The sequence below is a fragment of the Bubalus kerabau genome, chromosome 9 (genome assembly GCF_029407905.1).
Source record: "Bubalus kerabau isolate K-KA32 ecotype Philippines breed swamp buffalo chromosome 9, PCC_UOA_SB_1v2, whole genome shotgun sequence".
Lineage (NCBI taxonomy): Eukaryota > Metazoa > Chordata > Mammalia > Artiodactyla > Bovidae > Bubalus > Bubalus kerabau.
Genome location: NC_073632.1, coordinates 58,380,122 through 58,393,685, shown reverse-complemented (window position 1 = coordinate 58,393,685; position 13,564 = coordinate 58,380,122). Strand labels below are relative to the sequence as shown.

General features: G+C 43.1%; 1 protein-coding gene across 1 annotated transcript in view; it reads right to left on the bottom strand.

The window, feature by feature from the left end:
• FAXC (failed axon connections homolog, metaxin like GST domain containing) overlaps positions 1 to 13,564 on the bottom strand; it is a 78,992-nt gene that overhangs the window by 16,605 nt on the left and 48,823 nt on the right. Inside the window, exon 5 of the mRNA XM_055535419.1 lies at positions 10,991 to 11,107. Coding sequence (XP_055391394.1) covers positions 10,991 to 11,107 — 117 coding nt within the window. The remainder of the gene's footprint in view (positions 1 to 10,990; positions 11,108 to 13,564) is intronic.

Sequence of the window (13,564 nt, the reverse complement as noted above, 5' to 3'; positions counted from 1 at the left end):
TTCAAGCGCCAAATGTAGTGCCTGTGTGCATAGGGCATGTGACTGTATGTGTACAGGGTATGTGTACGCACTTGGGTAAAAGTATAAGTGTGTGAATAAGTGAGTATGTACAGAACTATGTGAGTAAATGTGTGTTTGTATTCACAGGTGTGCAGGGAAATGGAAGGAGAGAATAGGAAGTAACAGGAAGAGAGAATATATACAAAACACACCCCTAAATGAACTAAAAGTAATCAGTATCTTTTAGACCACCATGGAAAATCTGATTACATTAAAGGGAAACTATTTTAAGTGCTACAAGCATCACCAATCTGATAGTCAATTCATGAATTGAATATTCAATTTAGATAATTCCCAACACAAGACAAGGAATATCTTTATGCTGATTATCTAGGAAATTAAATATAAGCCCATACTGTCCTTACCCCCATTCAGTGGTAGTTTCAGAAGACCTTCAACAAATGCCTGATTCCTTCCAACTAAGCCTGGTAATATGTTATCTGAAGTCCTATCCCCACCAATCTGGAGCATACTCCTGCTGCCATTAGCCTGGTCTGAACCTCTGGACATACACATGAGTACACACACACACACAGTTACAGCCTTCACCGTCCTCCCTACCCACCCACCTGTGACTACCACACATGACTGCTCACCTGCCTCAGTTTCTTGTATGATCTTCCTTGCTTGGTCCCATCCATCCATCCAGCATTAATTAAGAGTATCATATATGTTATTCACTGGTGATCTCATGTACACCCCCAGTCCCTCAGCCAGGGTATGTAAAGTGAAAAGCCTTAGTTTTTCAGTCATGTCCAACTCTTTGCAGCCCCATGGACTGTTGCCCACCAGGCTCCTCTGCCCATGGAATTGAAAGAGCTAAGCTTAGGCAGGCAGTCCAAGGCCCTAAAAGGAGGAGGTGAACATTCTCTGCTCATGCCTTCCTTGAGCCTTATGCAACAATGTATCTTACCTGAGAACTGGCCTTTCTTTAGATCCCAACTAATAATCACAGCACAATGTCTTACTCATGGAAATGCTTTTCTTAGACTCTATGTTGGAGAAGGCAATGGCACCCTACTCCAGTACTCTTGCCTGGAAAATCCCATGGACGGAGGAGCCTGATAGGCTGCAGACCATGGGGTCGCGAAGAGTCGGACACGACTGAGCGACTTCACTTTCACTTTTCCCTTTCATGTATTGGAGAAGGAAATGGCAACCCACTCCAGTGTTCTTGCCTGGAGAATCCCAGGGACGGGGGAGCCTGGTGGGCCGCCATCTATGGGGTCGCACAGAGCCAGACACGACTGAAGCGACTTAGCAGCAGCAGCAGCAGACTCTATGTTAATGATTATAACAAATCTTGCCTGGAAACCTGTTTCTCAAGACTTGTACCTCTGATTACACAGCAACAGTGTATCTCACCCAGAGACATTGCAGGAGCTCTCTGGCTAATCTTGTGCCAAAGTTATAGCAGGATGTATGCCTTGGGAAAGGGTCTGGTGGAACTCTTACAACCTTGAGGTATTCTTTTTATCTATTCTCAGCAGCTAGTTGAGAAGTATATAAGACTCTGCTTAAACTAGTGAGGTGGGTACTCTCCTACCCACTCCCTGTGCCTCTTGCTGGAAGCTTTCTCTATTCCCGTTACTTTAACAAAATCTACGCAAAGCTCTAAGTGACTGAGACTGTCTTTGGTCCCAGACTTAAATCTTCTCCTTCAGAGACCATGAATCTGGCAACACCGTTCACTGTAAGCTATCATCTTGGGGTTTCATCCGGGATCTTCAAGACAAAATAAGAACGTTCAGAGCTGGGACTCTTTTGCTCTTTTAATGTAAAGTTTCTACTTTCCTAACTCAGTGTGCCTGTCTGCGTGAATGTGCAAGAAGCAAGAGCTGTGTCCTGCTCCACGGTTCCATGGTGATCCTCATATGGCAGTATGCCTGTCGGGGTTTATACTGACCTGCCAGTGTCAAGAACCAATGTCCTCACGAGGGGAGTGGTCAAAAATGGATGAAGAGTATGGACCGAACTTCTTTTCCCTGGTCAGCCTTTCCTGGTCTCTCTGATTGCTTTCATAACTGCTTGAGGAAGTCAAGGTACTAACCTAGTGTGCTGGATTGTAGACTGTGAGAAGACTTACAATCCATGCTGTTAATGAGTTTTTCTAGCCAGACCATCATTCCAACAGGACACTGCAGGCAGGAACACATTAGGGAGCTAAGTGGAGCTCTAGCTCCAGGGACATCTCTCAGACTGAAAATCACCTTCCTGACCCCAGAGACCCAGAGGTGAGTTCTTGTTATGGCCATTCCTCCGGACTATATGGATGGATGCATTACTGGTGAACATGAGATTCCTGAGGACTCAGATCAGGGAACCCCAGATTTGGGCAGATTGGAAACGCAGCAGGCTTATTCCCTTGGTAATGCAAGCTCTTTGTGGACCAAAGAAAGCCCTCCAGTGATCCTTATTTCAACTCTTTAGATATTCTTTTTGTACAATCTGCTGGACAGGAATAGAAAGGTTGACCTTGACACTCCATGAACATGAAAGATTATTCTTTTCCTAGCAGGCCAGCCCTCCATCACCTCCTTTGTTACCACATAGGCGGATATGGAAGCTCTCAGAAGGGACATCTTGGCTTTTCTGTTCGGCCCTTTATAACTTACTGCTTCTACTGCGGTCAGGAATGTGCTCAGGAGTGTGCACAGGCACACGGAAGATGGGTGTTTCCCCTAGTGGTCTTAACTTGGGAGACATTCTTGAAGGCTCTGCTCTACCTCAGGTGACCTCAGAGGAGGAGCAGAAATCAGGCAAAGGTTTTAATGGCGAGGAACTGGACATCAATCTGGGATGCCATCAGGTCTACCCCTGGCACATCTCCACCCCTCCTTGGTGGTAGAACTGGGATGGACGACAGTGGGATGCCCGCGCTGGTAAGGACAGGTTAACTCGGCCAGGGAAGGAAGCTTAGGTGGAAGACCTGTCTCCACTCCCATCTAGAGCAGGGAGGGATGCCTCTGGTAGAAAAAAGCCACGGCACTGGGTGCCACTTTTTTCTCTCTTACAGATGGGAGCTAACAGTTCCAGAACCACCCCTTTGAATTGTATCTTGAAAAACTGGGATAAGTTTGATCCCCAGAGCCTAAAAAGCCCCTTCTAAACAGGCTTTCTTTACTTTAAGAAAAGCCCTCACCTTCCCAGAGAGACAATCCCTGCTGGGACAACACCTTCTCAATCAGGCTACCCCTGTCATCAAAGCCAATTTGAACACTCTCTGGTTTAAATTTTAGCTATGAAACTATGACTACAAAAAAGAGAGATGACATTTTTGATACTGAATGGCCATGATATTCTTTAGACTCTGGAGAACACTGGTTAAAATGAAATCTTTTTGAAATTGCAAAACCAGTTTTTTTTGCTTGTGCAATTAGGAAAAAGCTGGTTTATTAAAATACTTTTTTTTTGGAGCTCCAACCCTGCCTGAGAAACAAAAAACATGCCTGGGAAAAAACTCTGAAGTTACCTCTTATCATGTCCTTGAGATACACAGCCCATTCCATCTGGGACTCCAGCCATGAGCAAATCGGTAGAACTTCAGGCCAAAGGAAAAAAAGGCCAATAGACATTTTAAGTTTCAAGCAGAAAACTGTGAGGTTTCTGTCTGTCCAGATATGTGGGTCCCAGTGTGTGTCTCCGTCCTTGGACAACATTGCTAAAGGCTAATTGGTCGGTGAGCTCTATTTAATTGGCCCAAAGAAAAGTGCTTATGAATCAAACAATTCTAAATTCAAGAAAATTAAACTAAAATGAGTTTCAGGCTTGTGTGAACTGATAAATATTCACTATTGAATTGATACCTAGTATTGATGTTTGTTTATTGATCTAATTAACACAGACATTGTGAAGATACTTTTGCAAATGATATAGCTTTGGGTGATTTATATTTACCATTCTACAAAATGATGATATAAAGTACAGGTCATGGTTGCTGAAAGAAAGTAGGATGTGTGTTTTCAACAACAAGGAATAAGGAATGGAATTACATTCTTTTAAGGGAAAGGAAGTAAATCTGAACTTAAAGGTGGCTGTTCTCTGAATGGGCAAATAAAATAACCACACAGAAGTATAAAAAAGGCTTGTGGCAAGGGGAAGAGAGTTTTGTGCATGATGCAAGCTTCTTAAGACATTAAACTGTCTTTGAAACATTTTATTGTTACTTTGACTAAGTGAATAACTATTGTTTCACAGTGAATAAAAGCTGGTACCAATCTGGAATTTGGTTTTCTCTTCCTATTAAAAGAACAAAGTTTTCTTTGAATGTGGCCTTTGATGACAGACTATGGCACACATAGACAAAGCTCATTCTGCTTCTACAAAAATTAACCCCTCATCAGGGAACTTATGGAGAAGGAAATGGCAACCCACTCCAGTGTTCTTGCCTGGAGAATCCCAGGGACGGGGGAGCCTGGTGGGCTGCGGTCTATGGGGTCGCACACAGTCAGACATGACTGAAGCGACTTAGCAGCAGCAGCAGCGGGAAACTTAAAACAGATAAACAATGGCTAGAAACTAAATAGTTGGGGTTATGGGAAATCCAAGACAGCCACTTGGCTTTTCCTAGCTCCCCGACAAACCTCACTTTTATTTGATAAGATAAAGCCTTTCCTGGCTTCAGGGTTAGTATCTCACAATGGAGAACAAATGCCTAAAATATGTTTTCTACAATCTCCAGTGACTGGGGCACCCACTTTGCTGGACAGGTAGTACAGACATTGGCAAGAAACTTCACAAGCTTCTTGGAGACTATCATTTTCACTGACGTCCTCAGTCGTCGGGCAAGGATGACAGAACAAAGGCTAGGTTACATGAGATTGAATAGACTGCTAAATATGACTACAATTTTTATGACTTTTTGTCTGACATATTACTGGCTTCTAATCTTTGTTTTCAGATATAAAGAAGCTCTCTCTTTAAGTTACTGATGGTTTAAAACAATTTAGTGATTTACACCTGTGGGTAAAATTAAAACATCTTTCTTTTCTCTCTGCCTTGTCCCTCAAGAAACTGGAGACACTTGGGTTCTGAACAGCCTCATCAAGGTAAAAAAAGACTGTTTCTGGATATATACAGAAATCTCAAAGTATACTGGGGAGCTCTAAAAGAAAAAATCCACCAAACTGATGTCAAGCCTACAGCATCTATTATGTTTCCCTAAATATTAAGTTCTAGTTTTGTTAATTAAGGTCTGTATTTACTAAAACTCACTTCTGAGATAGTTCCCTGCGGTTATGTTACATTGCTAAGAGGTTTAATTAAGTTTCTAAAAAGGACACTCTGAGCTTATCTCTAAAGCTTATCTCAGTAGATAGTCTTTGAATAATGATCAAATGCTCCAGGATATGCAACCAGGGGATTAACAACAGGCTGTAGTCATTTAATAAACTAAGTCATCTCCTCCTGGAGATGTCACTGGGCTATACCTAGTGGAAGTTCTTGACTTAAGTTCTTACTTATGATTTTACTATTACTGCTAACTATATTGCTTTCTATATTGCCTGTTTCAAGAGGTATTGTCCCTTACATTATCAAGTGTGTGACTGAGTCACAGTTCCATATGAAACCCATAGTTATAATGGTGTGACTCTGTATATGAGAAGAAGCAACAAGAAGGAATGTTTTCCTGGACCAAGAAACTAGTGAGACAGGTGAGGTCTAGAGACTTTTGCTACTCACAGGGCCTAATCCAGTAACACCACGTTGAGTGGCCCATCGGTGAAATCTTCGACAGATCTGGGAATGAGCCTTCCCAGTACTGTGGGACAAAGTGGTCATGAAATGCCCCCCAAACTATGGTCAAACTCAGGGCCATAAAGGGGCCCTGCAACTGGAAACTGGCGCTTGCCATAGGCATCTACAAAGATTAAATCATGGACACTACAGCTGTTGACCTTCAACATCTCCTGAATGGAATTCAGGGTGGAAATCAGAAATTAGGCACTCACTCTGTGCTCTGGAAAAATGGACAAAACAGGCCTTTGGACAGTTAGATATTTTCAGGTAAAGATTTTCTTGAACCCAAATTCTTGCATCTTCTCATACCTAAAAAAATGCTGAAATTGTCAGTGGTGACAACTTCTTTGGCTAATATGTTAATACCACAATAAGAGGCTAAAGCCTACTTGGACAAACTTAGACAACTGGCTACCTGGCTATCAGTCAGTTCAGTCACTCAGTCATGTCTGACTCTTTGCGGCCCCATGAATCGCAGCATGCCAGGCCTCCCTGTCCATTACCAACTCCCGGAGTTCACCCAAACTCATGTCCATCGAGTTGGTGATGCCATCCAGCCATCTCATCCTCTGTCGTCCCCTTGTCCTCCCACCCCCAATCCCTCCCAGCATCAGGGTCTTTTTCAATGAGTCAACTCTTTGCATGAGGTGGCCAAAGTATTGGAGTTTCAGCCTCAGCATCAGTCTTTCCAATGAACACCCAGGTCTGATCTCCTTTAGAATGGACTGGTTGGATCTCCTTGCCATCCAAGGGACTCTCAAGAGTCTTCTCCAACACCACAGTTCAAAAGCAACAATTCTTCGGCGCTCAGTTTTCTTCACAGTCCAACTCTCACATCCATACATGACCACTGGAAAAACCATAGCCTTGACTAGATGGACCTTTGTTGGCGAAGTAATGTCTCTGCTTTTTAATATACTGTCTAGGTTGGTCATAACTTTCCTACCAAGGAGTAAGTGTCTTTTAATTTCATGGCTCCAGTCACCATCTGCAGCAATTTTGGAGCCCAAAAAAATAAAGTCTGACACTGTTTCCCCTGTTTCTCCATCTATTTGCCATGAAGTGATGGGACCAGATGCCATGATCTTAGTTTTCTAAATGTTGAGCTTTAAGCCAACTTTTTCACCCTCTTCTTTCACTTTCATCATTTCTTTCTTCTTCACTTTCTGTCATAAGGGTGGTGTCATCTGCATATTGGAAGTTATTGATATTTCTTCTGGCAATCTTGATTCCAGCTTGTGCTTCTTCCAGCCCTGCATTTCTCATGATGTATTCTGCATATAAGTTAAATAAGCAGGGTGACAATATACAGCCTTGATGTACTCCTTTTCCTATTTGGAACCAGTCTGTTGTTCCATGTCCAGTTCTAACTGTTGCTTCCTAAACTGCATATAGGTTTCTCAAGAGGCAGGTCAGGTGGTCTGGTATTCCCATCTCTTTCAGAATTTTCCACAGTTTATTGTGATCCACACAGTCAAAGGCTTTGGCATAGTCAATAAAGCAGAAATAGATGTTTTTCTAGAACCCTCTTGCTTTTTCAATGATCCAGCGGCTACAAGTCTCCCTAAAATAGCTGTCTATGTTGGGGTTCAGACTCATTCTTCTAAAAAGAAATGGTAACATTTATTTTGTCTGTTAAGATTCAGGTTGTCATTCTTCCAACTACTTCTAACTGGGTCTGGGATACCTACATTGAAAATCTATATGAACATGCCAAATGGCTCCATTCTTATAAATAGGGCAGCCCAAGTGTTGACTCTATCTAGACCAAATGTAACCTGATTCTTTGACTCTTGCTTGGGCTGCTGATTACAGTAATTCTTTTACTGATATTTAATCTCTGCCTTTTAATCTACTTGTCTAGTTTGTTCTTTCTAAAGGATACAACAGCTTCCCAAAGTAACAGTGATGCAGAGATTCTGGTCACTCTTCAAAATGGACTCCCCTGATGTTCCACTCTTCTCACAGATACAATCTTGATTTAGAAGCTCTCCTTAGTGGTAAACTATCTTGAAAGTAATAATCGTAATCATTTTATTCTTGCTCTTTGCTCCTTATATCTGTAACTGTATAATGAATTTTGTATCTAAGCAGCTTGAGACATTTAAGTTACTAATGATTGTTCATGCTTCTAGTTTTTACTGCCTCCTCTAGCTATGACTCAGGGCCCCTGAATCAGAGACCCTCAATATGAGGGTAAGGAGAGTATGTTGCCTCAACAACTTAGGGTCTGTGCCCCTTACTAGCAGGAAGAAGTTACCAAAAGATTTCTCCACCCCTTTCCCTGGCAACCATATTCTCCTAAAAGAAAAAGAGAGGAATAAAAGAATTAAAGCTTGGGCAGGCAGTCCAAAGCCCTTTAAGGAGGATGTGAACATTCCCTGCTCATGCTTTCCTTGAGCCTTATGCAACAATGTATCTTACCTGAGAACTGGCCTTTCTTTAGGTATAGTAGCTAATGATCACACAGAACATCTTACTCATGGAAATGCTTTTCTTAAACTCTATGTTAATGATTGTAATTGTAACAGATCTTGGCTGGGAATCTGTTTCTCAAGACTTGTATCACTAATTAACAGCAACAGTATATCTCATCCAGAGACATTGCTGGAACTGTTCTCCCTGGCTAATCTTGTGCCAAAGTTATCTCAGGATGTATGCCTTGGGAAAGTGTCTGGGGGAACTTACAATCTTGAGGTATCCTTTTTATCTATTCTTAGCAGTTAGTTGAGAAGTATATGCTGCTAAGTCACTTCAGTCATGTTTGACTCTGGTGACCCCAGAGACAGCAGCCCATCAGGCTCCCCCATCCCTGAGATTCTCCAGGCAAGAACACTGGAGTGGGTTGCCATTCCCTTCTCCAATGCATGAAAGTGAAAAGTGAAAGTGAAGTCACTCAGTTGTGTTTGACTCTCAGCGACCCCATGGACTGCAGCCTACCAGGCTCCTCCACCCATGGGATTTTCCAGGCAAGAGTACTGGAGTGGGCTGCCATTGTCTTCTCTGGAGAAATATATAAGGCCTCACTTAAATCTGTGAGGCAGGTACTCTTCTGACCCCTTCCAGTGCCTCTTGTTGGAAGCTTTCTCTGTCCCCGTTACTTTAATAAAGGGAAACAGTGGAAACAGTGTCAGACTTTATTTTTTGGGCTCCAAAATCACTGCAGATGGTGACTGCAGCCATGAAATTAAAAGACGCTTACCCCTCGGAAGGAAAGTTATGACTAACCTAGATAGCATATTCAAAAGCAGAGACATTACTTTGCCAACAAAGGTCCATCTAGTCGAGGCTATGGTTTTTCCTGTGGTCATGTATGGATGTGAGAGTTGGACTGTGAAGAAGGCTGAGTGCAGAAGAATTGATGCCTTTGAACTGTGGTGTTGGAGAAGACTCTTGAGAGTCCCTTGGACTGCAAGGAGATCCAACCAGTCCATTCTGAAGGAGATCAGCCCTGGGATTTCTTTGGAAGGAATGACGGTAAAGCTGAAACTCCAATACTTGGGCCACCTGATGCGAAGAGTTGACTCATTGGAAAAGACTCTGATGCTGGGAGGGATTGGGGGCAGGAGGAGACGGGGACGACAGAGGATGAGATGGCTGGATGGCATCACTGACTCGATGGACATGAGTCTGAGTGAACTCCGGGAGTTGGTGATGGACAGGGAGGCCTGGCATGCTGCAATTCATGGGGTCGCAAGGAGTCAGACACAACTGGGCGACTGAACTGAACTGACAAAACTTTGAGTAACTGAGGTTGTCTTTGGTCCCAGAGTTAAATCTTCTCCTTCAGAGACCACAAATCTGGCAGTACCATTCACCATAAGCTATCAGAATCTCCAGGCAAGACTACTGAAGTGGGTTACCATTCTCTTCTGCAGGGAATCTTCCCAACCCAGGGATTGAACCCAGGTCTCCTGCATTGCAGGCAGATTCTTTACTGTCTGAACCACCAGGGAAGCCCAAATATTGAAGAGTAACCACCCAACATGGGGCTTGACCGCATGACCCTGTAATTAAGAGTCCCATGCTCTACTGATTGAGCTAGCAAAGCCCTGATTAACTTCTGTCATTCCCCTTCCCCAAACCAAAATATAGAACCTTGATCCCCACATTCCCAGCACCAGGTACTGCTTAGGTACTGTTTCAAACCAGAGATGACTCAAAGTGGTTTCCATTCATCCATGCAGAAGAAGCCTTTCAGAGGCCCCAGCAGCCATGCATATTCCAATACTCCACTCTAACACACACACAAACTAACACACATGACGATCTGGTCCCTTAACATCAACCCAGGTTGAGTTGACTTTCCCTGCCCCACTGCCAACAAGAACTTGACCCCTGGCAACCATCCCCATCCCTACCCCCACACATATGTTCATCCTCTAGCTCTGGCCCCATTCAGCCCACTTTTATTCCACCAGTTTAGAATTATAATTCTCACAGGCCTACATCAAGATCACACAACAAAGATACAAGATTGTATTTCTTTGGTCAAAACGTACATATAATATCAATAATAATATCTCACATAGCACCAGACTTACAAAGAATCTGTTGACATTTTTTCCTCATTTTCCCACAAAGTTCTTGAATTTTCCAGCTCTACTACTCTCCAGGTATGATCTACAGACACCCAACTAGAATTGAAGGGGATGTTTTGAACTTATGACACAGAATCCTATATACCTATATCCACATGTGAACTATCTGAGACCAGTCTGTACTCAAAAGGAGCATGCGAGATAGGCAGTGAGTCCATCACGACCACCCAACCTCAGGTGCCGCAGCGCTGGATAAACCAGAAACTGGAAAGCCACCACCAACCAAATGAAATTAAGGCAGACTGACAAAACAAGCACACTAGAGGAATTTAAGTCCTGTTTCGGTGACAAGTATTAAATCCACTAGGTAGGCTGCTGGAAGAAAAGCCCTTGTGTAGAACGTGGCAGGACTTGTGTCAGCTTTGCTAGGAACATGGTTTGTGCAGGATGACAGGTGAGAAGCCCCATCTCTCCTCCTCTGCCTCTACCGATCCTGACACAGAAAACCAACCTTGGCCCCGGACACCACAGCCTGGTGTCTCCACAAAGCACAGCCAAGCTCACAGGCTTGGGCCCAGAAGTCTCCACTGTGCTGCCCCCACCCCCGGCCCCCAGCAACTCCCCAAACCTGAGAGCTTCATAGGGCTTGCCTTTAATCAGCCGTTCAGGTCTCGTCCCAGGTAAGGTCCACATTGCCTGGGCCAAGTGTCCAAAGACAGTAGCATCGAGGGTGGAGAGCTTGGGCCCCATCATGTACTTCTTGTCACCTACAGCAGAGAAAGAGAGAGGTCACTGGCTGGCCCTTGCTGTCCTGCTAAGTCACAATGGCATTCAGCATTGTCCATCATACATCTGCTTAACAGAGCATCAGAAGCTTTGCAAAACCAAATGCATGCACCTTCTTTTACCAAAAACTAGAAACAAAGGTAAAACAAACAATTCTGTGATATATCAACTGATATGATAGCACAGCAGGGAAGTAACTGGGAATATACCAAGGTAAGCAGATGAGGGAGGGGGTTCATGGAGAAAAGGGAGAACTGATCACCCCCAGAACCCCAGAGGCACCTCCTTGTCTCCAACTCCAGTTGTTAAAACTTGAAATGCTTAAGAACATCTGGACATTTGCTTAAACCATCTCAAGTCAAGCACAGCCAGCCTCGGCACTTACTTTATTAAATTAATACATTTCCTTGGGGAGAACCAGAACCCTAAGCTACTTAGGAAGTTTGGAGGAGGCAAGGCTCTGTATGATGTCTCCATGGTCTTGGCAAGGTTCTCATCACTGAGCACCAACAGGAAACAAACATAAAGAGAAGCTTTAAAACTTCAGGATAAAAAGGCGGCCCAGGAGGAAATGGATCCATCCTCCTTCACATCCTGGTCCCACTGTTATTCACTATGAAAGCCTGCTCATTAATCAACCTCTCCAAGCCTCGGTTCTCCCATCTGGAAAATGAGATGATATTAAAGGTATTTCCTAGGACCACTGTGGGGATTAAATTTCATAACACATGTAAAGCATTTAGCACCAAATCTGGGTAACTCATCAAATACCAGCACTCATGATAAGAGCCCTTCTGTTTTTCCAGTCTATTCCATATCTCACCCAAAGCTAAATCTCTAGGACATTCTTTTCATAGTGACACTGCCTTTCACAACTTTTAATGATTTATGAAATGGGCTATGAAATACAGTCCAAACTCAACCTGTAGTCCAAGACTCATCACATTCTGCTCCCACCCACATTCCGGCTTTGCCCCTCACCCTTCTTTAACCCAGCAGGCCTGGGACAGCCCCGTTCACCAGCCCACTTCATGCTTCCCACTGCTACACCTCTGCTCATGCTGCACCCACACATCTCCTTGCCCTCCCAAAACCCGTATGTGCCCCCTACTTCTCTCCATCTCATAAACTATACTCATCTTTCCAGCACAAGCCTTCTTTCAAAGCCCTCTCATGGCAATGGAAGCTTTCAGTCAGACAGCTCTCTTTCAAATTTCACTTTTACACATACAACCCAGATTCAAAGGGAAGAAAACAGGTTAAAGGAGAGCTACAATGGCTTCCTGGCTCCCCAGAAACGTTGATTTCCTTAAACTGCTAAAAGGAAAGAGTCTAAGGGAAATGCTAGAGTACAATGTGAAGTCTGTTATAGACTCCAAAAACGTGGGGGAGCAAGAGGAAAAAATGTACATGAGTTTTATAAAAACTTAGGAAACCTAAAAATAGAGCACATAAGACCTTGATAAAAAAAAAGAAAAATAATAACCATAAATATAATCATTTGAATCCATACATCAACTAATACATATAGCGTTCAGCCCAAATTTGCTTTTTGGCTCAGAACATTATAGCTAGAAGGACCCTGAGTTATTAATAACAACAGAAACAGACTAAAAATGCCAGCACCCAGTCTCCTGACTCCCAGCCTAATACTCTCTGCTCTGTACAAGCTGCCACAGAAAGCTTCATCTATGAGATAAAGACCCCAAGGAACAGCAGGAGGGCTAAGCCGTGAATGTTTACAAAAGGATGCTTTTAATCAGGAGGGAATACAGAATATAGAAGGAGAAAGGAAGAAAAGTCTAAGGGTTTTTAAAGGTACTTGCCCCCTCCCTCAAAAAATGTATAGAATTTAGCATTCATGGTAGACACACAATTATATATGTATACACACACACACTACAGTTATAAATTTAAAGATTATAAAAATACTCTGTTATTAAGAAGTCCTCAGAGTACCCAATGGCAGGAAACTTTTTTAAAAAAAACTTTCCTAATTAATTTTTTAGTTAATTTTAGACTTATAGAAAAGTTACAAAAATAGCAGTTTCTGTATACCCTTCAACTAGCTTCTGCTAATATGAACAGCTTAGGTAACCATCGAAAAAGCAAGAGAGTTCCAGAAAAACATCTGCTTTATTGACTATGCCAAAGCCTTTGACTGTGTGGATCACAATAAACTGTAGAAAATTCTGAAAGAGATAAGAATACCCGACCACCTGACCTGCCTCTTGAGAAATCTGTACGCAGGTCAGGAAGCAACAGTTAGAAGTGGACATGGAACAACAGACTAGTGCCAAATAGGAAAAGGAGTACGTCAAGGCTGTATATTGTCACCCTGCTTATTTAACTTATATGCAGAGTACATTATGAGAAACGCTGGGCTGGAGGAAGCACAAGCTGGAATCAAGATTGCCGGGAGAAATAGCAATAACCTC